Source organism: Carcharhinus amblyrhynchos, chromosome 15 (genome assembly GCF_965287045.1).
Source record: "Carcharhinus amblyrhynchos chromosome 15, sCarAmb.v2.hapA, whole genome shotgun sequence".
Lineage (NCBI taxonomy): Eukaryota > Metazoa > Chordata > Chondrichthyes > Carcharhiniformes > Carcharhinidae > Carcharhinus > Carcharhinus amblyrhynchos.
The window spans coordinates 31,573,971-31,601,011 of record NC_137338.1 but is presented as its reverse complement, the minus strand read 5'-3'; the positions used below and the strand labels follow the sequence as shown (position 1 = coordinate 31,601,011).

The following is a 27,041-nucleotide window of genomic DNA, read 5'->3' as shown; positions in this document are numbered from 1 at the left end:
TGTCTAGTTTCATTAGATTTTCTTCATATACTGTATTTCAGTGCATATATGGTACAAGTATATTGAACACGAACTGAATTACAGTGTATGTCATCTAAATGCTGGAGGGGAGCAAGATGAAAAGAAAGTTAAAAAATACTGTGAATGCTAAAGTATTAAGTTGTTGGATTTCTCAAATGGGGGCGGGGGAGTTTGCTATCTAGTGATTAACTGCATTGTTTGTTTTGTTGCAGAGCACTGAACGTGCTGGGTTTGGGCAGACTGCACCAGTGTTTGAAACAGAGTTGGCCCATGCCATGCCTGGTGGACGGCGGGGCCCGAGTCGGCAGCAGCTGAGCCGTTCAGCATTACCTTCTCTCCAGACCATTGTGGGTGGGAGCTGTGGAAATGGGACTGGAATGAGGAACAGGTACACAATATCACTTCAAAATGCTAGTTCTAGCTCTTTCTATTTTAAAACAGATGATATTGTACTGTTTAAATCTAGTATACGTATGCCTCTGGAAAGTCCCTTTTATACATTATTCTGACATTTTATGGTTATTTCTGACATATCAGTGCTAAAGCATAAGCAGTTTCAGTTAATAGGAAAATAATGCTATTCTGATTCCTGTGCCAAGAAATTATTGTAATGTTTCGTTTCATTTTTAATCTGAAGGCATGAGCCGTGCGTTAAAAAGAACAGTTGGATACAGCAATGGGTCTGTTGGATGTTTTTGGGTAAATCCACTAAGATAGATCATCTCTCATCTAAGATTATGACTGCTATAATTTTTCAGTTCCTTTCAAATATTGAATAAATGGAGCAGCAAGCAGTTAGCACTGCTGCCTCACAGCACCAGGGATCCAGGTTCGATTCCTGGCTTGGGTCACTGTCTGTGTGGAATCTTTCTCCCTGTGTCTGCGTGGGTTTCTTCTGGGTTTCCTCCCACAGTCCAAAGTCATGCAGGTCAGGTGGATTGATGTCTGGAGGACTAACCAGGATAAATGTATGGGGTTATGGGAATGGGGCCTGGGTGAGATTGTGATCGGTGCAGACTTGATGGACCAAACGTCCTCCTGCACTGTAGAATTTTATGATTCTATGAAATCTTTTTTTAAAAATTGTTGAAGACATTTTCTCTTGTGAGCGTCTCCAGTCAGGCTATTCAATCACTGGAATATTAAGTTGAAATCTGTTTTTATCAGCATGTGTGCACTCAGTAAGGGAAGTGGGCAGAGGAGGGGGTGTCACTGGATAATGATTGGAACTGACCTATGCATATTTTTAATTTTTGTTTTCTCTTTTAAACCTAGTTCTTCAAGTTTGATTTTTATAAATAATCTGTAACACAAACTTCCGACACGCGTATTTTGATGCTTAGAAAGGTGACTGTTCTGTTGTGTTGGAGTAAGAATTCTATGCATTCACAAATAAGTATGTGTAAAATCAGAGTAAGATCACTGCTTGGGGTTTATTGATCGCTGCATTTGGATGTGAAATCTGTTTTTCATATAGATATCTTGTGACCTAACTAAAATTAAGAATTAAATTCCACTACATTTGATTAATTGTGCTTAAGATAAGAAATGGAGTAGTAAAGCGCAAAGTAAAGACATATTCTAGTAAAGATTACATGGAGATGTTGTAATGACTATAGTGTTACTTTGAGGTTCGCCTGAATGTTCACTGTGAGGTAAACTGTCCTAACGTTATGCAGCTATTCAAAAGGCTTACTTTATTGATTACTGTATCCTAATGAAAATCAAAACTAACAAGTAGCTTGTATGTGAAACTTAATCCAATAATTTAAGGGATACAGACAAAGGCAGGTATATGGAGCTATGCCACAGATCAGCCATGATCTCATTAAATGGCAGAATAGGCTCGATGGGCTGAATGGCTTACTCTTGTTCCTATGTTCCTGTGTGACCTTATTACGATCTACATTTTGATTGCTGTCAATTATCTAAAGTTGGCTAACTCATTTGGAGGTTGAATGATTTATTACATTTATGGTGTTTGACCATAGACTAACATAACTAACTTACGATGGTACTTCTCCTCATAAAGCTTGGAAGATCTAGAAACAGAAAATAAGAACAGGAAGAGATCACTTGGTCCTTCAAGCCTGATCCAACCCCCCCCAAATATCTTTTGATCCCCTTTGCCCCTAGTGCTATATGTACTGCTTTTTGAAAGTATACAATGTTTGGCCTCAAATACTTTCTGTGGTAGTGAATTCCAGGGGCCATTCTCTGGGTGAAGAGGTTTCTATTTATCTCTGTTTTAAGCTGTCTACCCTGTATCGTTGGACTCTGACTCCGGGTTCTGGACATCCCCACCATTGGGATCATCCTTCTTGCATCTACCTTGCCTAGTCCTGTGAGAACTGTATATATTTCTATGAGATCCTCCTCCATTCTTCTGAACTCCAGCAAATACAATCCTAACCGACTCAATCTCTCCTAATACGTCAGCCCTGCCATCCCAGAAATCAGTCTGGTAAACTTTCTCTGCAATTCCTCTACAATAAGAACATCCTTCCTCAGATAAGGAGAGCAAAATCGCACACACTATTCCAGGTATGGCCTCACCCAAAGCCCTGTATTATTGTAGCAAGACATCCCTGCTCCTACACTTGAAGCCTCTCGCTATGAAGGCCAACGTACCACTTACCTTTTTTACTGCCTGCTGTATCTGCATGCTTACTTTCAATGATTGGTGTACGAGGACACCCAAGCCTCGTTGCACATTCTCCTTCTCAATCTATAGCTACTCAGATAATAATCTATCACCTTGTTTTTGCTACCAAAGTGGATAATCTCGCATATATCCATATTAAACTGCACCTGCCATTCATTTGACTACTCGCCCAACTTGTCTAAATCACACTGAAGCATCTCTGCATCCTCACAACTCAACTCACCTTCCTGCCCAGCTTTGTGTCATCTGCAAATTTAGAGATATTACATTTAGTTCTCTCATCTAGATCATTAATACATATAAAGAATAGCTGCTGTCTCAGCACTGATCCCAGCGGTACCCCACTAGTCACTGCCTGCCATTTGGAAAAAGACCCATTTAAAACAAAGAACAAAGAAAATTACAGCACAGGAACAGGCCCTTCAGCCCTGCAAGTCTGCGTTGACCATGCTGCCCAACTGAACTAAAACCTACCCTTCCGAGGGCCATATCCCTCTGTTCCCATCCTATTCATGTATTTGTCAAGATGCCCTTAAAAGTCACTACCATATCCGTTTCCACTACCTTCCTCCAGCAATGAGTTCTAGGCATCCACTACTCTCCATGCAAAAAAAAATCTGCCTCGTACATCTCCTTTAAACTTTGCCCCTCGCACCTTAAATCTGTGCCCCCCTAGTAATTGACTCCTTCACCCTGGGAAAAAGCTTCTGACTATCCACTCTGGCCTTTCATAATCTTGTAGACTTCTATCAGGTCGCCCCTCAATCTCCATCATTCCAGTGAGAACAAGTTTCGCCAACCCCTTCTTATAGCTAATGCCCTCCATTACCAGGCAACATCCTGGTCAATCTTTTCTGTACCGTCTCCAAAGCCTCCACATCCTTCTAATAATATGGCAACCAGAATTGAACACTGTATTCCAAGTGCTGCCTAACTAAGGTTCTATAAAGTGCAACATGATTTGCCAATTTTTAAATTCAGCGCGCCCGGCTGATGAAGGCAAACATGCTGTGTATGCCTTTTTGACTACCTTCTCCACCTGCATTGCCACTTTCAGTGACCTGTGTACCCGTACATCCAGATCCCTTTGCCTATCAGTACTCTTAAGGGTTCTGCCATTGACTGTATATTTCCTTTCTGTATTAGACTTTCCAGAATGCATTATCTCACATTTGTCCAGATTAAACTCCATCTGCCATCTCTCTGCCCAAGTCTCCAAATGGTCTATATCCTGCTGTATTCTCTGATGGTCTTCATTGCTATCCACAATTCCACCATCCTTTGTGTCATCCGCAAACTTACTAATCAAACCAGTTACGTTTTTCTCTAAATCATTTAATTATATATAGTAAAGGTCCCAGCACTGATCCCTGAGGAACATCACTTGTCACAGCTCTCCATTCAGAAACGCACCCTTCCACTGCTACCCTCTGTTTTCTTTGACCTAACCAGTTTTGTATCCACCTTGCCAGCTCACCTCTGACCCCATGCAGCTTCACCTTCTGCACCAGTCTGCCATGAGGGACCTCGTCAAAGGCTTTACTGAAGTCCACGTAGACAACATCCACTGCCCTACCCTCATCAATCATTTTCGTCACTTCCTTGAAAAACTCGACCAAGTTTGTGAGATGCAACCTCTCCTGCACAAAATCATGTTGCTTCTCAGTAACGTGCACTTTTTTCCAAGTGGGAATAGAGTAGTTTATTCCTACTCTCTTTCCTGTCTGTTAACCATCTCAGTACACTACCCACCAGTCCCATGTGCTTTAATTTTATACACTGATGTCTTATGTCAGACCTTGTTGAAAGTCTCTGAAAGTCCAGATAAAGCACATGCTGTGCCTCCCCTTCATCAACTCTACTAGTTGCATCCTTGAAGAATTCAGCACTCATGTCAAGCATTCTTTCCCTTTCTTAAATCCATGCTGACTTTGTCAGATTCTGCCATTGTTTTCCAAGTGTTTTGCTATAAAATATTTGATAATGGATTTTAGAATTTTCCCATTGCTAATGTCAGGCTGCTGGTCTGTAATTCCCTGTTTTCTTGCTATCTCCATTTTTAAATACTGGGGTTACATAAGATGCCCTTTAATCTGTAGGAACTGTTCCAGAGTCTGTGGAGTCTTGGAAGATGACTACCAATGCAGCCACTATTTCTCCAACCACTGAAGTACTCTAGGATTTAGATTATCGGGCCCTGGGTATTTATTGGCCATCAATCCCATCAGTTTCCTCAACAATATTGCTCTACTAATACTGATTTCTTTCAGTTCCTCTCCCTCACTAAATCCCTAACGTTTCTGGTATCTTACTTGTGTCCTCCTTTGTGAAGATAGTATGTACTTAGTTGGTCAACTAGTTGGTCAGCCATTTCTTTGTTCCCCATTATAAATTATCCTGCTTCTGAATGTAAAGAACCTACATTTACCTTCACCAATCTTTCTCTCCTAACATACCCATAGAAACTTTTACAGTCAGTTTTTATGTTCCCTGCAAGCTTACTCATACCCTATTTTCCCATTCTTATTCAGTCCCTTGGCCCTCTTGCTGAAGTTTAAACGGCTCCCAATCCTCAGGTCTTGATTTTTTGGCCAGTTTGTATGTCTCTACCTAGGTTCTGATACTATCTCTAATTTTCCTCGGAAACCATAATTTGTCCACCTTTCCAGTTTTACTATTGCACTCGACAGGAATAAACAATTGTTGCAGTTCTCTCATGTGCTCCTTAAGTGTTTGCCATTCTCTACCCACCTTTATCCCTTTAAGAAACCATAAAATGGCTGTAAGACCTCAGTAGATCTGACAGCATCTGTGGGGAGAGAGCACAGTAAGAAGTCTCACAACACCAGGTTCAAGTCCAACCAGTTTATTTGATAGTAATCCCACAAGTGGGTTACTATCAAATAAACTGGTTGGACTTAAACCTGGTGCTTACCCCAGTCCAATGCCGGCATCTCTACATCAGGAGAGAGTAGAGCCAGCGTTGAGTCTAGACGACCCTTCATTAGAGCCTCTCTGATGAAGGGTCATCTAGACTCGATGTTTTCCTTGCTGCGGCACTGAACATCCATGGTCACCCTGCAGCCATGCCTCCATGATCCCAGCTGTATCACACCCGTTTATATCTATTTCATCCACTTTATTGTGAATCCTACGTATGTTTTGGCTTGTCTTTTTAACATTACATGGTCCTAATAGATAGAAGGATGGTAGGAGATGAGATTCTTAATGCGATTACTGTTACTAGAGAGGTAGTGCTTGGTAGACTAACGGGACTGAAGGTAGACAAGTCCCCGGGACCAGATGGAATGCATCCCAGGGTTCTGAAAGAAATGGCAGAGGTGATTGCGGATGCCTTAGTAATTATTTACCAAAATTCGCTGGACTCCAGGGGAGTGTCAGAAGATTGGAAAACGGCTAATGTTACGCCGCTGTTTAAAAAAGGTAGCAGACAAAAGGCAGGGAATTATAGGCCGGTTAGTTTAACGTCTGTAGTCGGAAAAATGCTTGAATCCGTCATCAAAGAAGAAATAGCGAGGCACCTAGAAAAGAACAGTTTGATCAAGCAGATGCAGCACGGATTTGTTAAGGGGAAGTCGTGTTTAACAAATTTATTAGATTTCTATGAGGATGTGACTAGTGCGGTAGACAGAGGGGAACCGGTGGATGTGGTGTTTTTAGATTTCCAAAAGGCGTTTGATAAGGTGCCTCACAAAAGGTTGCTGCAAAAGGTTGGGGTGCACGGAGTTGGGGGTAAGGTGTTAACGTGGACAGAGGATTGGTTGTCTAAGAGGAAGCAGAGAGTTGGAATCAATGGGTGCTATTCTGGTTGGCAGTTGGTGACTAGTGGAGTGCCGCAGGAATCGGTGCTGGGGCCTCAGCTATTTACCACTTATATAGATAATCTGGAGGAGGGGGCTGAGTGTAGGGTAACGAAATTTGCTGAAGACACAAAGATGAGTGGAAAAGCAAATTACATGGAAGGTGTGGAAAGTCTGCAGAGAGATCTGGATAGGCTGAGTGAGTGGGTGAGGACCTGGCAGATGGAGTATAATGTTAGCAAATGTGAGGTTATTCACTTTGGTAGAAATAATAGTAGGAGGGATTAGTATTTAAAAGGTGAAAAGCTACAGCATGCTACGGTGCAGAGGGACCTGGGGGTCCTTGTGTACGAATTGCAAAAACCCAGTCTGCAGGTGCAGCAGGTGATCAAGAAGGCGAATGGAATGTTAGCCTTTATAGCGAGGGGGATAGAATATAAAATTAGGGAGGTTTTGCTGCAACTGTACAAAGTACTGGTGAGGCCGGAACTGGAGTACCGTGTGTAGTTTTGGTTGCCGCATTTGTGGAAGGATATATTGGCCTTGGAGGAAGTGCAGAGAAGGTTCACTAGGCTGATACCGGAGATGAGGGGCTTAGCCTATGAGGAGAGATTGAATAGACTGGGTCTGTACTCGTTAGAGTTTAGAAGGCTGAGGGGGGATCTTATAGAGACATATAAGATAATGAAGGGGATAGATAGGGTAAAGGTAGGGAGATTCTTCCCGCTCAGAAAGGATAGCAGAACTAGAGGGCACAGCCTCAAAATAAGGGGAGGGGGGTTGCAGTTTAGATCAGAGTTGAGGAGGAACTTCTTCACTCAAAGGGTGGTGAGTCTCTGGAATTCTCTGCCCATTGAAGTAGTGGAGGCTACCTCGCTGAATATATTCACGGAAAGATAGATTTCTGATAGACAAGGGGATTAAGGGTTATGGGGAGAAAGCGGGAAAGTGAAACTGATCCACTTCAGATCAGCCATGATCTTGTTGAATGGCGGGGCAGGCTCGAAGGGCTAGATGGCCTACTCCTGCTCCTATTTCTTACGTTCTTATGTTCTTATAATTGCTCTGTTTTTCACTGAGCCCTGCTTGAATCTGGCTCTTGATTTTCTCTGCCTATCAGTTTTCTTATTCCCCTTTCTATCGTTGGTTTTTGTCCTTAATTTGCCCCTCTGTCTCCTTGCATAGGTTCTCGTCTTCCTGCCATTTTAGTTTAAATCCTCCCCAATCAGTCTAGCAAATAATCCCATTAGAACATCAGTCCTGATCCTGTCCAGCTTGTACTGGTCCAAGTGCCCCAGGAATCTGAAATCCTTCTCTTCACACCATCTCTTCATACATATTCATCCAATATATTCATCTAATATACCCTACTATTTCTACTTTGACTAGCACATGCACTGTTGGTATTCCTGGGATCACTACCTTTGAGATCCAGCTTCTCAACTTTCTTCCCTATATTTTGCTTATAGGACCTCTCCCTTTGTTTATCTAAGTCATTGGCACCCTCCCCCCTCCAGAATGTCCTGTTACCGCTCTGAGACATTCTTGAACCTAGCAGCAGGGAGGCAACATAGCATCCTGGAGTCTCATTTGTGGCCACAGAAACTCATACCTATTCCCCTTGCAATTGATTTCCCTAGAACTATTGTATTCCCAGACATTTCAATTTTCCCCTCTGCGGCTGAACCAATATGGTGCAACAAATTTGGAAGTTACTGCTTACCCATGAGAGGGCATTACGCTTCTAAAAACAATATCCAAAATAGTATATTTGTTTTTCAGGTGAATGACCTCAGGAGATTCCTGCGCTGCCTGCCTCATCCTTTTGCTCTGCCTGGTGATCACTCATTCCCTTCCTGCCTGGGGAATCTTAGCCTGTAGTATGACCACCTGTCTGTACATGTTATCCACAATACTGCCTGCCTTGCGGATGCTCCGCATTGTCTCTAGCCACTGCTCCAGTTCTGAAACTGAGGCTGCCAGGAGTTGCAGCTGGAGATACTTCACATATGCTGGGCCTGGACTCTGAAATGTTCTTGGTTTCTCGCACCACAGCCTGGAGTTCTCCTGCCATGACTTATCCCTTTAAATGAAACCTTTGGAGGATATTTGATATCAGATTATATCCAATTCTCTATAGCCCTTATTTCCTAATCCTCATTACTACCAAATATAAACACAGTAAAACCTCTGAAACAATGTGATGAAAGCATTAAGTTGTTATCGAACTTGCCCACTGTTTACCAATTAGTTCTCTTGGCTTATATTCTCTACCACTGCAGCAAGGGAAGATCAATCTCCAAAGACTTAAAACAAAGAGAAAAAACACCTCTTTCCCTTCTGCGCTGAATTCCCACTCAGCACTCACTCAGGCTGTGTCTCATTCCGGATGGGTGTTCTCTCCCATTGTTTGTGTTCAAACTCAGAGTGCGCTTTCAAGTCCCTTTCTTAAGTGGAACTGAGATGACTCCCACACCAGTTAAACTTCAAAAGTATTCACACCTATTGAGACCCTAACCAGACTTCAGGTGATTGACAATTAACTACCACTCGGCTAGCTGGGTCAGCTCCTTATTGACCTTTTAACCAGACGACTGAACTTGCAAAGAAAGAGACTCACCAATTCAATTCCCACTCGGCTCCCAAATTTCAGATTGTTAACCTGGACTTCAGATTTTTCGTTATTTTTCATTATTTTTGGTGATGTAATGAAGGTAAGAGTTGTACAAATGCTGCTAGCGATTTTAGTCGCAGTGAATATATTTCTCTTAAACGTACTGAACTGAAACAGGGTAAATCAAATAGCTTAAAACAGACTAGTTGGACAGGACTCCATTAGCTTTTATTTAGTCACTTGTCATTGTGTGACACAAAAAATATTGCAGAGCCCCATACCAGTCTTCAAATGAGTAATGCCCATAGCGCATTAGCAAATAATGGCAGAAGCTAAATGCACGACTAACGGTGCTAAGTTAATACTTTTTGATTTGGATAATCGTGTCAATTCGGCCAGTAGAATATATTCTTTCAGTTTTGCATTCACCCATTTCAACATTGCTGTCGACTCCATTCAATATACACCGTGACCTCATGCAGTTGAGCATACCAGAAACCATTTTCTGCAACATTTGGTTGAACCTTTTATACTTCTCTTATGCGTCAGCCTTCTGAACAGACTGGGGCCTCAGTTTTTCATAATATTACTGATTTGAATGAAAAAATATTCAGGTCTGAAAACAAGGCTAAGTGCAGCAAGTGTGCCGATGGGAGCAGGGAGTTATAAAGTACAATGAGCAATTTGGTAAAGCTGAAGGCGAAGTTTAGTGTGGGGATTATGGATTTGAGGAAGATTAAATGGAATAATTTGCTAATGATAGACTAGAAAATGGAGATAAGGGATCTGTGTACATATCAGTAAAAACTAGAGCATAGTTACACAAAATAATCATCTAATTTCATCCTGACCTTTATCTCTGAGAATTATAATTTAAAAATGAGTAAGTGTTGCTTTAGTTGGTGAGCAATGATCCAACTCCATGTGGGGATCAAGGGAACAAATAACGTTCAGTCAAGCTCGGCAAAAACGTTGTAATTATTAGCTTTCTTTTTTCAGGTAGTGCTATAATATTCAACCATACAGGCAGAGAGAGTCTAACCATGAAAATATGAACGTTAAAATCTTAGATTCAGTAAAATAAATGTAATTCCTTAGTCCTGGGACATCTAATTTTGGGAACAATACATGCAGTCTGTATGTGGTGCATGCATGTTAAATTTAATGTTAAGGATAGTAAGAGTTTTTATAAATATATAAAAAGGAAGAGGCTGACTAGGGTGAACATTGGACCCTTAGAGGATGAGAGGGGGGACTTAGTGGTAGGGGATGGGGAAATGGCTGAGGCCTTGAATAACTTTTTTGTATCGGTCTTCACGGAGGAGGATGTGAATAATTTGCCGGGTGTTAGCAATGGAAAGATGGTAGGAGTGGAGGGCCTGAATGACATTATTGTTACTACAGAGGCAGTGCTCGAAAGACTGGAGGGACTGATTGTGGACAAGTCCCCAGGACCGGATGGTATGCATCCAAGGGTTCTGAAAGAAATGGCAGAGGTGAAAGTGGATGCCTTGGTGACTATTTTCCAAACCTCGCTGGATTCCGGGGAAGTGCTGGAAGATTGGAAAACGGTTAATGTTACGCCGTTGTTTAAGAAGGGTGGCAGGCAAAAGGCAGGCCGGTTAGTTTAACGTCTGTTGTAGGTAAAATGTTAGAATCCGTGATCAAGGAGAAAATAGCGAGGCATCTTGAGGAGAATTGTTTGATAGAGCAGACGCAGCACGGTTTCGTTAAGGGGAAGTCGTGTCTGACGAATTTATTGGAATTCTATGAGGATGTGTCTAGGGCGGTGGATAGAGGAGAGCCGGTGGATGTGGTGTTTCTTGATTTTCAGAAGGCGTTTGATAAGGTGCCACACAAGAGGTTATTACAGAAGGTCAGGGGGCATGGAGTTGGGGGTAGGGTGTTAACGTGGATAGGGGATTGGCTGTCAAATAGGAGGCAGAGAGTGGGGGTAATGGGTGCTATTCGGATTGGCGGTTGGTGACTAGTGGAGTGCCCCAGGGGTCGGTGCAGGGGCCTCAGCTATTTACCATTTATAGAGATGATCTGGAGGAGGGAACCAAGTGTATGGTGTCGAAATTTGCTGATGACACCAAGATTGGAGGAACAGCAAATTGTGTGGAGGGTGTGGAGAGTCTGCAGAAGGATCTAGATAGGCTGGGCGAATGGGCCAGGAACTGGCAAATGGAATTTAATGTTGGCAAGTGTGAAGTTGTCCACTTTGGTAGGAATAATGGTAGGAAGGACTATTACTTACATGGCAAAAACTGCAGCATGCGACGGTGCAGAGGGACCTCGGGGTCCTTGTGCATGAGTCGCAAAAACCCAGCCTGCAGGTGCAGCAGGTGGTCAAGAAGGCGAATGGGATGCTGGCCTTCATAGTGAGGGGGATTGAATATAAAAGTAGGGAGGTCTTGCTGCAACTGTACAGGGCACTGGTGAGGCCGCAGCTGGAGTACAGTGTGCAGTTTTGGTCGCCGCACTTACATAAGGATATTTTGGCCTTGGAGGGAGTGCAGAGGAGGTTTACTAGGCTGATGCCGGAGTTGAGGGGGTTGAACTATGAGGAGAGGCTGAATAAACTAGGCTTGTACTCGTTAAGAGTTTAGAAGAATGAGGGGAGATCTCATTGAGACATATAAGATGATGAATGGGATGGATAGGATAGAGGTGGAGAGGCTCTTCCCGCTCAGAAAGGACAGTAGGACTAGAGGGCACAGGCTCAAGATAAAGGGGGGGGGGCGGTTTAGAACGGAGTTGAGGAGGAACTTCTTCACTCAAAGGGTGGTGAATCTCTGGAATTCTCTGCCCGTTGAAGTGGTGGAGGCTGCCTCGCTAAACATATTTAAGACACGGGTTGATAGGTTTTTGATAGGCAAGGGGATTAAGGGTTATGGGGAGAGGGCGGGAATGTGGAACTGAGACACAACAGATCAGCCATGATCTTATTGAATGGCGGGGCAGGCTTGAAGGGCTAGATGGCCTACTCCTGCTCCTATTTCTTATGTTCTTATGTTCCTGTTTCTTATGTTCTAGAGTTCAACAAACCTGCACTTTCTTTTTGGGCATAGCCTATTTTATATTAAAATTAACTGCACAATAATCAGATGACTGATTTATTGATGAATGACAAACTTGTTGGGAGTTTCTTTTGAGGTTGTTATGAGCAGAATAGATGAGAGGAACCAGTGGACATGGTGTATTTGGATTTTCAGAAAACTTTCGATAAAATCCTCCACAGATTAGAATGAAAATTAGAGCATGTGAAATCAGGGGCAATATATTGTCATGGATTGAGTTAGTGAAGTGGAAATAAACGGGTCATTCTCAGGTTGGCAGACTGTGACTAGTGGGGTATCGCTCGAATCAGTAATTGGGCCCCAGCTGTCAGAATCCATATCAATGACTTAGATGTGGGGACCAAATGTAATATTGTCAAGTTTGTTGATTACACAAAACTTTAGGAAGGCATACAGTATTTTGGCCTTTATTACAAGAGGAATTGAGTTCAGGAGCAAAGAAGCCTTGCTGCAATTAAATACAACCTGGAGAGATTGCAGCTTGAGCGTTGTATGCGGTTTTAGACTCCTTACCTGAGGAAGGATATGATATGCTTGCCATGGAGGAAGTGCAATGAAGGTTCACCAGATTGATTCCCTGAGGTGGTGAAATTGTCATATAAGGAGAGATTGAGGAGACTAAGCCTATATTCTCGAGTTTAGAAGAATCATAGGTGATCTCATTGAAACACTCAAAATCGTTACAGGGCTCAACAGGGGAGATACAGGAAGGATTTTTTCCCCCTAGCTAGGGGGATCTGGAACTAAGTGAGTGCCTCAGGATAAGAGAGAGAGCATTTAAGAGCTTCTTCACTGAGGGTGGAGAATCTTTGGCATCCTCTGCCCCAGAAGACTGTGGATGCTTAGTTATGGAGTATACCCAAGATCCTGCTTGAGGCTGCCCTCATGCCGTTGGAATTTAGCTATCAGTTTCTGCTTGAGATCTTGGATTCATGTCACATTACATGTAATCCCCACCATTTGGCCTGGACTTGCAAAATCCTAATAACTGTCCTGGCTTGAGACAATCCACACCTCTTTAACTGTGATTATCCCTCTCACCTCTCACACTGTCTATACCAGTAAAGACTTGATTACCTTTAAAGATTTGCATTCCAACCATTATCTTGCAACTGTGTCTTTGCCTAAATATGTGTTTGTGAACCTCCCTCTCCACCCATCTGATGAAGGAGCAGTGCTCTGAAAGCTTGTGATTCCAAATAACCTGTTGGACTTTAACCTGGTGTTGTGAGACTTCTTACTGTGCCCACCCCGGTCCAACACTGGTATTTCCACATCACTCCTAAATGGCATAGCTCTAAGATCTACTCTTTAAATATATCATTGAGACTGGAGAATATCAGCCAAATTATCTTTTTTTTCATCCTTTCCAAGAAGGCGGAGGAACACTGAGTTCACTGCTGAGATTAGATAACAGATCAGGAGAGACCTTGATGTAGTATCAAACCTCTCAGACCATAAATGCCCAATTTCCTAACATCTGGATTTTATTCAGGTGGCGTTTACTTAGGAACATTTTGTGCTTTTTAAGGAAAAAAACTAAAACGAGAAGCCTTGATCTTTTCTCTGAATAGTAGTGAAAAACTCTAGGCTGTGACTAATTTTACTTGTACTTGGGGGAAATTTACTTCCAGCAATACTAAGAAAGACACTAGTTACGGCATACGTATTTTTGCAAACATTTATATTTAATCATGATTAAGATTGTCGAACAGACTTTTAGCCCCTCGAGCAATTCCACCATTCAAATTTGACAGTTCCTGATTTAAGGTTTATGATTAATCTAGCATCAATTGCTGTTGGTGGATGAATGTTCCAAACTTCTCCCACCCTAATTTCACTCCTGCTTTTTTAGACTAATCCTTGACTCCCCAACCATTTGAAATAATTTCTCTCTCTATCTTTTCTGTTCCCCTTTAATATCTTAAACATTGATCAAATCACCCTTAAACTTCTAAATTCCAAAAAGTTCAACCCTCATTTGTGTAATCTCTCCTTGTAATTTAAGCTTTGGGGTCCAAGTATACTGCATTTCCTACAAAGCTATCATTTTCTTCCTAAAGTGTAGTTTTTGATTTTGTTCACTAACGTATTTGTGAATGGAGTGCCATTCAAACGGGCTGTTTTAACCTGGATAATAATTAGATTCTTGCGCCTTGGAGCCACGCATTCAGCTGCGAGTAGATAGTATTCAATATTTAAGAAAGGTAGACTGAAAGAAAAGTGGGGTGGGGTAGCATTGCTGATTAAAGAGGAAATCAATGCAATAGTAAAGAAGGACATTAGCCTGGACAATGTTAACTCCATGGGTGGAGCTTTGGAACACCAAAGGACAAAAAATCGCTAGTGGGAATTGTATACAGACCACCAGATAGCAGTAGTGAGGTTGGGAATGGTATCAAGCAGGAATTTAATGATGTGTGCAATTGGAGTACAGCAGTTATCATGGGTGATTGCAATCTACATGTTGGTTGGGTTCACCAAACTGGTAGCAATGTGATGGAGGATGATTTCTTGGAATCCATCCTAGATTGAGTATTGTGTAATGAGAGGATTACACCACAACCTTGTGGTGCCAGATCCTTTGGGGAAGAGTGATCACAACATGATAGAATTCTTCATTAAGATGGGGAATGGCACAGTTAAGTCTAAGACTAGGATCCTGAACTTGAACAAAGCTAACTTTGATGGTATGAGACATGCATTGACTGTGATAAGATGGCAAATGATATTTATGGGGTTGACAGTGGATAGACAATGGCAGACATTGAAATTCATCCATGTGTTCTTTAAACAGCTGTACATCCCTGTCTGACGTAAGAGTAAAACGGGGAAGGTGGCTCACCTGTAGCTAACAAGGGAAATTGGGGATAGTGTTAAAGCCAAAGAAGAGGCACATAAGTTGGCCATAAAAAGCAGCAAACCTGAGGACTGGGAAAAATTTAAAATCCAGTAGAGGACAACAAAGGGTTTGATTCAGAAGGGGAAAATAGAATATAAGATTGGCTTGTAGAAAACATAAAAACTGACTGCAAAAGCTTCTATAGATAGGTGGAGAGAAAAAGACTGGTGAAGACAAATGTCTTGCTGTTAGAATCCAGTGAATTCATCATGGGCAGCAAAGAGGATGGCAGACCAGCTGAATAATACTTTGGAAGCCTTCACTAAGGAGGACACAAATAACCTTTCAGGAATACTAGGGGACAAGAGGGTCTGACGTGAAGGAGAAACTGAAGGAAATCTTTATTAGTCAGTGACTAGTGGGGTACTGCAGGCTTCAGTGCTTGACTCCAGCTATTCACAAGATACATTAATGATTTGGATGAAGGAATTGAGTGCAATATCTCCAAATTTGCAGATAACACTAAGTTGGGTGGCAGTGCTTGCTATGAGGAGGATGCTAAGAGGCTGCGGGGTGACTTGGACAAGCTGGCTGAGTGGGCAAATACTTAGCAAATGCAATATCATGCAGATAAATGTAAGGTTATCCACTTTGATGGCAAAAACAGGAAGGAAGATTATTATCTGAATGGTGGCAGTTTAGGAAAAGGGGAAGTGCAGTGTAACTTGGGTGTCATGGTGGAACAGTCCCTAAAGGTTAGCATGTAGGTACAGCAGGTAGTGAGGAAAACTAATGGCATGCTGGCCTTCATAGCAAGAGGATTTGATTATAGGAGTAAGGATGTCTTACTGCAATTATATAGGGCTTTGGTGAGGCCGTGTGTTGAGTACTGTGTGCAGTATTGCTCTCCAAACTGAGGAAAGATATTTTTACTATTGAGGGAGTCCACTGAAGGTTCACCAAACTGATTCCTGGAATGACAGTATTGACATATGAAGAGAGACTGGAACAACTGCGCTTGTACTCACTGGAATTTAGAAGAATGAGAGGGGATTTCATCAAAACATATAAAATCTTGATGGGACTGCACAGGCTAGATATGGGACGAATCCCGATGTTGAGGAAATGCAGAACAAGAGGTCACAGTCTGAGAATAAGGGGTAAGCATTCAGGACTGAGATGAGGAAGAACTTCTTCACTTGGAGTTGTGAATCTGTGGAAGTCTGTACTACAGAAAGCTATTGGGGCCAGTTTGTTAGATATGTTCAAGAGAGAGCTGGATGTCTTTCTTGTGACTAAAGAGATCAAGGGTTAGGGAGAGAAAGCGGGATTGGGATAATGAAAGTGCATGATCAACATTGATCATATCGAATGTGGTGCAGGCTTGAAGGGCTGGATGCTCTACTCCTGTACCTATTTTATATGTTTCTATTCCATCATGCTCTTGACTTGTGTCTTGCAGACAATGAACAGGCTTTGGACAGTCAGGAGATAAATTATTCTCTGCAGAATCCCTGGTTTCTGACCTGCCTTTGTATTTATATGACTAGTCCAGTTCAGTTTCTGGTCAGTGATAACCCCAGGATATTGATGATAGGGGGTTCAGTAATGGTAATGCCCTTGAATGTCATGGGGCTCTGGTTAGATCTCTCCTGTTGGAGATAGTCGTTACCTGTTGCTTGTATATTGTGAATGCTACTTGCCAGTCCAAACCTGAATACTCTAGGTCTTGCTGCATATTGGACATGCTTCTGTATCTGAGGACTTATAAATAGTGTTGAACATTGTTCAATCATCAGTGAACATCCCCACTTCTATCTTTATGACAGAGGAAAGATCATTTGTGAAGCTGTTGGTTGAGCTAAGGAATTCCTGCAGTGATGTCCCAGGACTGAGATGATTTACCTCCGACTACAACCACCTTTCTTTGTGTTAGGTGGAGAATTTTCCCCTGATTCCCATTGGCTTCACTTGTTTTGATGTTTAGACCAAGACGGAACACAAACTGAGCATCGGTGAACAGGTTATTGCTGAGTTTGTGCCCTTGATAGCACTATTGACAACACCTTTCATCATTTTGATGGGGTGCTAAGTTGGATTTGTCCTTTTTTTGTGTACGGGACATGCTTGGACCAATTTTCCATTTTGCTGGATAGATGCCAGTTTTATAACTTTACTGGAACAACTTGGCAAGAGACGTGGCAAGTTCTGGAGAACACTTCACTTCATCAGGACTGTTGTCAGGGCCCATAGCCTTTGCAGTATCCAGTAACCAAAGCCATTTCTTGATATTACATTGAGTGAATTAAATTGGCTCAAGACCGTGAAGGCTAAAAATCTGTGAGGGGTCCTCGAGAGGAGAGCTGGATGGATAATCCTGGCACTTCTGACTGAAAATGGTTGCAAATGTCTCAGCCTGACCTCTTGCACTGATCTGCTGAGCTCCACAAATCATTGAGGATGGGGATATTTGTGGGATATTCACTTCCTGTTAATTGTTTAATTGTCATCTAACACCATGGATGGCTGAATGTAGGAGGACTGCAGAGCTTAGATCTAAATTATTTGTCGTGGGATCACCTAGCCCTGTCTATTGCATACTGCTTCTGTTCTTTGGCAAGCATGTAGTCCTGTGTTGTAACTTTCATTTTTAGATATGCCTGGTAGTGCTCCTGGCATGTTCCTTTGCATAATTTATTGAACCAGAGCTGATCCCCCAGCTTCATAATGTGAGGAAATGCTGGACTATGAGGTTACAGATTGTGGTTGTACACTACTCTGCTGCTAATGACATCTGAGAGGTACTGGATGTGCAGTTTTGAGTTGCTAGGTCTGTTTGAAATCTATTCAAACTAGGGCTAGCATGGTGGCACAGTGGTTAGCACTGCCTCACAAGGGACCCAATTCAATTTGGCCTCAGGAGTGGAATTGCACATTCTCCGTGTCAGTGTGGGTTGCATCCGGGTGCTTCATTTCCTTCCACAGTCCAAAATGTGTGGGCTAAGTTGATTGGCCATGCTAACTTGACCCTTAGTGTCAGGGGAATTAGCAGGATAAATGCATGGGGTTGAAGGATAAGACCTGTGTGGGATTGTTGTCATGCAAGCTTAATGGGCCGAATGGCTCCTTCTGCACTGTAGGGATTCTATGATTCTATTTCATTTATTGTGACACAATGGAGAGTGGCAATGCTGACTTTGCCTCCACAGTAACTGTGTGCTGGTCACTCCCACCATTACTGTCGTGCATAGAGGTCAAGTAGGTTTTTTCCTCTTGTTGGTTCTCTCACCCACCTGACCCAGTCTAACATCTGTATTCTTTAGGGCTCATTTAGCTCAGTCAGTTGTGGTGCCACCAAGCTACTTTTGGTGATGAACCTTGAGGTCCCCTACTTAAAGTACAATTTATGCCCTTGCCACCAACTGTTTTGCCTAATTGATGTCCAATATGGAGACAGAGTATTTTCACCAACTGAGGTGGTGCAGTGGGTGGTACAGGGGTCATAGAGGTCTACAGCACGGAGGTTTTATACACTTTTTTTACATTCTATAAACTTAAATTCTTCTAAATGATTTTGTAAAACTTTAAATAATTTTATAAATCTTTCAAAATGCCTATGAACTTTAAAATGAGACAGTGGATAGACTGGGTTGTTTTCTTGGAGCAGAAGAGACTGACGGGGGACATGATTGAGATGTATAAAATTATGAGGGTCGTAGATAGACAGCAAGAAACTTTTCCCTTTGGTGAAGGGATCAGTAACTGGGGGACATAGATTTAAGAGAAGGGACAGGAGGTTTAGAGGGGAGGTGAGGAAAATTCTTTTCACCCAATGACTGGTGGGAGTCTGAAACTCATTACCTGACAGGGTATCGAGACACAAAACCTCATAACATGTTGAGGACATTATACGGTGTAATTCAATGACTGTAATAATCTTTACTTGACTACTGTGTAGGACAATTCTCCCAATTTTGACACGAGCCCCCAGATGTTAGTAAGGAGGACTTTTGCAGGGTTGACAGTGCTGAGTTGGCCTTTATTGATTCCAGTGTCTCGATTGATGCCAGGTAGCCTGTCCAGTGTCAATCCTGTTAGACTTCGTAGCAGTTTTATAGAACTAAGTTGTTACTAGTCCGTCTCAGGTAGCACTTAAGAGCCAGCCACATTGCTGTGGGTCTGGAGTCACATATAGGCCAGATCAGCTAAGAACAGCAAACTTCCTTCCTTGAAGGACACCAGTGAGCCAGATGAGTTTTTGCAACACCTGCCACTGGTTTCGAGGTCAACATTACTGAGACTATTTTTTTAATTCCAGATTTAATTTAAATTCAAGCGGATGTCTTCAGATTTGAGCAATAGCTTGGGCTGTGGTTTACTAGTTCAGTGACATTACAACTACGCCACTGCCTCGCCCTATGCCCAGAATAGGATTTAGTACCCCAGATGTGCTCTGACTTGGGCTTTGTATAGCTAAAGATTATTAAACTCCTTCTCGGTCTGAATCTGAAAGAGTTTTACAATATTTGTTCTCAGCTGGACCACTGAAATGTGGGCCATGTACAGCAAGCACCTCAAAACCCTGGAGAAGTACCACTCAGCACTATCTTTGCAAGATCCTCCAAATCCATTGGCAGGATAGGCACACCAATGTCAGTGTTCTCGCTCAGGTCAACAACTGTAGCATAAAAGCGTTGACTATGTTCAATCAGTTCCACTGGGCAGGCCACAGCGCCCGAATACCTGACTGCCGAAACAAGCTGTCTACTCGAGTTGAGACGGCAACACATCCACCTGCTCTTCTAACCACCATCTGCAGAGGAAATGCTTCAAGGTACCTTCCAATCCACCTCAAAGTGCAAAATCCTCACTGACACCTGGGAATCCCTGGCCCAAGACTGCTTAAAATGGAAGAAAAGCATCCAGGAGACAGCACAGTGGTTAGCATTGCTGCTTCACAGCTCCAGGGACCTGGATTCGATTCCCGGCTCGGGTCACTGTCTGTGTGGAGTTTGCACTTTCTCCTCGTGTCTGTGTGGGTCTCCTCCAGGTGCTGCAGTTTCCCCCCTCAGTCCAAAAATGTGCGGATGAGGTTGATTGGCCATGCTATATTTCCGCTTAGTGTCCTGAGAAACGTAGGTTAGAGGGAATAGTGGGTAAAATATATAGGGATATGGAGATAGGGCCTGGGTGGGATTGTGGTTGGTGCAGATTCTGTGGGCCGAATGGCCTATTTCTGTACTGTAGGGATTCTATTCTGTTGTATGATTGGCTGTGTTATGAACTCACGTTCTTTGGCCATCAAGTCTTGGGGTGGGGTTTGAACCTGGAGCTTCTGGCTCAGAGGGAGGAGCACTACCAACTATGCTGCAAGACATCCATATTGAGTGTAAATAATCTATTCACTTGAGTTCTCTGAGCCAAACTGTACTTTCATGGCGTACACCTGTGTCTTTCAGCAATGATCTTGATGGTGAGGAGTAGTGAAGCTGTGACTGATACTTGATATTTCCTTCTCCAAAGCCTTTATTCATTTTTCTTTTGCCCACAGTGGAAGAAAGATATTAGCTCCCTATTCAGAACTTTTAGGTAAGGATTGAGCTGGTTTGTAGGGTTCAACTATTTACTGGATAAATACAGGTCATAAAGTCCCCATCTTCTTGGGCAATCCTGCAAGGTCAAGGATGACTTGCTTCCTCAGTAAAAATGAGTTCTCAGGTGACTGAAGAGCCCAATGCACAATCTACAATCTCTGTCACAAGAATGGCAGATGGTGGTTAGAAGAGCAGGTGGATGTGGTGTCTGTTTATCAAGCATTCCTTTTGATGTTGACACTTGGCTTCAGCTTGCTCTTGGTGGTAACATTTGAGGTGTCAACTCCCTCCTGGATGCTTTTCTTCCATTTTATTAAGTCTTGGGCCAGGGATTCCCAGGTGTCAGTGAGGATTTCGCACTTTTTCGAGGAGGATTGGAGAGTGCCTTGAAGCATTTCCTCTGCCCACCTAGGGCTTGCTTGCCGTCTCAACTCCTGAGCAGAGAACTTGTTTTGGGAGTCAGGCATTCAGGCGCTGTGGCCTGTCGGGTGGAGCTGATTGACCATAGTCAATGCTTTTATGCTACAGTTGTTGGCCTGAACAAGAACACTGACATTGGTGTGCCTATCCTGCCAATGGATTTGGGGGATCTTGTGGAGAAAGTGCTGTGTGGTACTTCTCCAGGGTTTTGAGATGCCTGTTGTACATGGCCCATATTTGTGCTATTTAGGAGCATTACTGGTCTGTAGACTCAAATGCCAAGCCTGCTGCCCTGGTCTTCAAGCACTTCCTGAAGTGAACAAACAATGGGTTGGCATCGTGAAAGAGTATTGAACCTTGCCATCAATGTCTGTCCATGTTGACACGTCCCAAGGTATTTACAGTGGTCCACATTCTCCAAGGCCTCATTGTGGACTTTGATGACTGTGGTGGAAGAAGCAGGTTGATTGAGGACCTTTCCCTTGCAGATGTTTAGAGTCAGGCCCATGCTCTCGTATGCCTTGAAGGTGTTGACAGTGGCTTGGAGCTCAATCTCAGTGTGTGCAAACGCAAGCATTTTCTACAAACGTGGTTTAGTGACAGAGGATGGGATGATCTTGGATCTGACCTGCAAGCAGCAGAAGTTGAGCATACCCCTGTTTGTTCTATTGTTAAGTTCAATTCTGGGGAATTTGTGATGAGAGAGCATTGTAGCAAGAAAGTTCGAGAAGAATGGTGCAGTGGCACAGCCTTGCTTGCCTCCACTCTGAACATGAATACGTCAATGGTAAACCCATTGGTCAGGATCATGGCTTGCACATAATTGTGGCGCAAGTGGAGTAAGGTGACAAAATTTTGGGGGCAGCCCAAATCATCCCTCATGATTGACTGTGTCGAGGGCTTTTGGGGTCAAAGAAGGTCATGCACAACGGTTGATGGTGTTCCTTGCATTTCTCTAAGTTTCCGCGCAGTGATAATCATATCCCGAATCCACATTGCAACTCTGGAGAGTTCTTTTAGCTACAGGGAAAAGACAATTAAGGAGGACTCCTGCAATGATTTTCTCTGTGGCCGACAGCGGGGAATTCCTCTGTAGATATTGCAGTCAGACTTGCTTTCTTTCTTGAAGATGGTCATCTGAGATCTCCTGGCATCTTTTCCTCTTTCAAATAATGGAAATTAAATCATGTATTTATGCTAGTAGTGTTTCTGCATCATGTTTTAGTGCTTTGTTGGGGACTCCATCTGCTCCAGATACTTTGCTCTTGTTTAGCTGTCAGGTGTCCTTTTCTATCTTACTTCAGGTTGTGCTGAGATGGTGCTGGGTACCATACTGTGTTGCCGACTGCCTCTCTTCTGGATGAGTGGTAGCGTGGGACCTTAGATGCTTGGGCTCTAAGTGGTCTTGATTGTGTAAAGAAACGTCATACGTCATGGTTGTTGGCTCACTGCTGGATCCCCTATGCATCCTTCTTCTACCATCCATTCTTTAAGTCGTGGATTTTTTTGTGAGACCTCAGCCTTCATCTGTCTATAGAGCTGCTTCCTTGCTCTCGAGTCGGGTTGCTGTTTCATGCTCAGACAAGCCTTGCTGGATCCTGGATCTTCCAGTCATTCTCATCAAACCCAGTCTTGGTCTTTTCTGGTTCAGTGACCATGCATCTCTTCACAGATGCTATTATGGAGGTCTTGAGGGCAGACCAGGCATGGTGGACCCTCTGAGTCACCAGGAGCTGGTAATAAGGCACTGGCTGAATAGGACTGTTATCAAGACTTTTAAGTGCGTTGATTTTCAGACAGCAATTTTTCTGTTGCTATCACTGCTTCGGGGCTACATTTGATGTCGATCAGAGTGGATTAAATGGTGGCTCATCAGCAGTCATTGGCTCCTGTCATGGCTTGGGTGATATGAGTGTCATTGTGGCTGCTCGCTCAGACGATGACATAATCGAGCAAGTGCCAGTGCTCAGAATGAGGATATTGCCATGAGGCCTTGTGGTTTCCTCTCTAATAGATCAAGCTGTGGGTTATGACAAGGCCTTGTTCAGAAGCAGGGTATTGTTGGAGTTGGATTTCCCTACCCCTGTCTGCCCATTTGTGTCTGCGTGGGTTTCCTCCGCGTGCTCTGATTTTCTCCCACGCTCTGAAAGACATACCGGTTAGGTGCATTGACCTGAACGGGTGCCGGAGTGTGACGACTATGGGAATTTCACAGTTACATCATTGCAGTGTTGATGTAAGCCTTCCTTGAGACTAATAAATGTTTTAACTTTTAAAAAAAATTATACCTCTCCAGAGGCCTGTATCCTTTCCAACTCTGGCAATGACATTGCCAAGGTGGGTCAGCTTGTCACCTTTTGGAACTTGGGCTGAGGATTGTTTGAGGCTGGAGAAGCATTTCTTTTGGGACTCGCCCGCAGCTTCCAGTATTGTGGCGTGTGCACTGGTTCTGGGGTAGGGTGAGCCAAAGAGTTATGAGGCATTCATTAATGCCGCAAAGGGAATCTCTTGAGATGGTCAGCTTGCTCGTTTTTAATGGTGAAGCCAACACCATAGAGAGGTTGATTTTCTTGTGGTTTACCTTTCCTGAAGAAGGTTTAACCTCCACCTTGTCCCTTGAGCTGGCTTCCCCTGCTCACCAGGTCTCACTTAGGGTGAGATGTCAATGTTGACAGTTGAGCTCCCGAGCAATGATAGCAGTACACTGTGCCAGTCTGTCACTGTTGGGATTGTCCATGAGGATCCTGGTGAACCAGGCCCTGAACTTGATTTTAAACGGTGGGAGATGTCAGTGTGTGAGTTCCTTTAACATAAGCAGCTGTTGCACGCCACCTGCCACATGGGCTTGATGGAGCAAGTTTTTGTCCAGTGGCAATAGGGTCCAAGACTACTGTTTCATAGAATCATAGAACCCTACAGTGCAGAAGGAGGCCCTTCGGCCCATTGAGTCTGCACCGAACACGATCCCACCCAGGTCCTACCCCCGTATCCCTACTCGTTATACCCACTAATCCCTCTAACCTACGCATCCCTGGACACTAAAGGGCAATTTCTTAGCATGGCCAATCAACCTAACCCGCACATCTTTGGACTGTGGGAGGAAACCGGAGGAACCCCACGCAGACACGAGGAGAATGTGCAAACTCCACACAGACAGTGACCTGAGCCAGGAATCGAACCCTGGAGCTGTGAAGCAGCAGTGCTAACCACTGTGCTACTATGCCGCCTACTATGCTCCACTGTATGAATCAAGGACATACAAGCATACATACTCTTATTGTTACTCCTCCTTCCCACAGTATCTCTCTCCGGATTCATAAAATGCATTATGGGCTTATTAATATGGTATTTGCCTCTCGCTATGAACGGTCCCATTGCTTCTCTCTTACTCCTCCCAGATGGAGTTTAATGCCTCTGGGTCCTCTTTTCACCCACTCAGTATTTGAAATCTATTGCAAGTCATTTGTTTGAAGGATGAACTTTTTGTATGATGGCGACCAATTTTCAATAGTGGTGGACTGATTCTGAACAGCCATTCATATACAGTAATGTCCTGCCATTCATGGTTCGCATTTTCACTTACCCCCACTTTGTACTCCATATGCCACATCGTGTGAGCAGTGTTCAGTTATCCATGGTTTCCTCATGTTGAGGCGCTCTCTTTTTCTTCTTCCCAAATAGAAAGCTCCCACTTTGAGCAGGGGAGCTGTCATGAGCATGGCGTGTGGGGTTGGGACCTTGAGCTCAACTGATTAGTGAAGAATCTGCCCAAGTATTGCCCAGCAGCTTCCCCGTTTATCATATACAGGCAGTGCTCACAATACTACCCAAACCAGTGCTGCCCTCACATGGCTGGAACTTGTGTGCTATTTGAAAGCAAAATTCCCCTAGACTATTTTGTTGTTTTGAAATTCAGCCAGAATGGAACCCCTGTAAACAACAGGAATTGACTGTGATTAAGTTTGATTTGTTCTGGGATATTTGAAAATTTCTTGTGTAACTCTCTAATTTTTTGTGATACATATAGAGTACTGAGTTAAAAGATTTTCTAGTGGAGGCTTCAGGAGTTCTGACATCACAATTTCATTCATTTTTGGCATCCAGCTCTGCCATTGATCTTCTGTAGGCTTCTGAAATTACAATACCTTCACTATTTATCATTACTTACTCAATCACTGCTATATTCCTGTTTTCCACTTCTTCCAGTTGGCCATGGATAATTTTGTGCCTGAACTACTGTCTGCCTTATGAAACTCAGGCAACTTGGAGCAATTTGTGCTTTTTTTTTATTTTAACCTATTGTGTTTGAAGCTTTGGAAAGTTCTGTTGCCTGATTGGTAATTAAATGATAATCAAAACATGAACATAAATCTGTCCATGTTGCAGAAGTGGGGGAACATGGATTTAAGCTATTGCAAGTGGAGCCGAGGCTCCATGGTGTGTACCAATGTGGCCCTTTAAGATAAAGCAACGCGGGGAACTCTCGTTTCTACAGCACTTAGTTCCCTCTAGTTGCAGAAGTTGAAACTGTATTGTTTTGCTTTGATGACACCTACATAATTGATCACTCATCAATTTAGTAACATGATCTGGAGGAGGGAACCGAGTGTAGGGTGTCGAAATTTGCTGATGACACCAAGATTGGGGGAAAGGCAAATTGTGCGGAGGGTGTGGAGAGTCTGCAGAAGGATCTAGATAGGCTGGGCGAATGGGCCAGGAAATGGCAAATGGAATTTAATGTTGGCAAGTGTGAGGTGGTCCACTTTGGTAGGAAGAATGGTAGGAAGGACTATTACTTACGTGGCGAAAAACTGCAGCAGGCGACGGTGCAGAGGGACCTCGGGGTCCTTGTGCATGAGTCGCAAAAACCCAGCCTGCAGGTGCAGCAGGTGGTCAGGAAGGCGAATGGGATGCTGGCCTTCATAGCGAGGGGGATTGAATATAAAAGTAGGGAGGTCTTGCTGCAGCTGTATAGGGCATTGGTGAGGCCGCAGCTGGAGTACTGTGTGCAGTTTTGGGCGCCGCACCTGCGCAAGGATATTTTGGCCTTGGAGGGAGTGCAGAGGAGGTTTACTAGGCTGATACCGGAGTTGAGGGGGTTGAGCTATGAGGAGAGGCTGAATAAACTAGGCTTGTACTCGTTAGAGTTTAGAAGAATGAGGGGAGATCTCATTGAGACGTATAAGATGATGAATGGGATGGATAGGATAGAGGTGGAAAGACTCTTCCCGCTCAAAAAAGACAGTAGGACTAGGGGGCACAGCCTCAAGATAAAGGGGGGGCAGTTCAGAACGGAGTTGAGGAGGAACTTCTTCACTCAAAGGGTGGTGAATCTCTGGAATTCTCTGCCCGTTGAAGTGGTGGAGGCTGCCTCGCTAAATATTTTTAAGAAGCGGGTTGATGGGTTTTTGATAAGAGAGGGGATTAAGGGTTATGGGGAGAGGGCGGGAAAGTGGAACTGAGCCACGACAGATCAGCCATGATCTTATTGAATGGCGGGGCAGGCTCGAAGGGCCAGATGGCCTACTCCTGCTCCTATTTCTTATGTTCTTATGTTCTTATTCCAATAGACAATCATACACAAGAATGATTAACATTTTCTGCAATATACTTCCTTACCTGTAGATTAGTATTACCATACATGCTCAGTACAATGCTCTAATTCCTTGAGAAATGCTTTGTAAATCTGTTACAAAGGTCAGCCTTAGAATAAAGGGATTTCCACCTTTTCCTCTGTCTAGATGTTACCATTTCTGTCTTTGCTTGACATTTTTTTTAAAAAAAGCCTTGCATTCTATCAAACAATTTTGTACTGTGCGTGCCTTGCTTATCAGTCGTTCGTGAGCCCTGAAGGGTTGGAGCTTTCCAGTTTCTAGTCTGACTAGCCTGCAAAGATAATAAAATATACTTTGACTAACTAGTTGAGGTTATCTCTAAATTGAAAAATGGCAATAGTAGATTTTTCATTTTCATCTGTCTTA

The 27,041-nt window shown here is 43.3% G+C and overlaps 1 protein-coding gene across 2 annotated transcripts in view; it reads left to right on the top strand.

Moving 5' to 3' along the window:
- The window catches only part of tmem39a (transmembrane protein 39A), a 72,580-nt gene that overhangs the window by 23,076 nt on the left and 22,463 nt on the right, over window positions 1-27,041 (top strand). For both annotated transcript variants that reach the window (XM_080203741.1, XM_080203740.1), the window contains one exon: window positions 234-409. In XM_080203741.1, coding sequence (XP_080059867.1) covers window positions 297-409 — 113 coding nt within the window. In that variant the 5' untranslated portion in view covers window positions 234-296. The remainder of the gene's footprint in view (window positions 1-233; window positions 410-27,041) is intronic.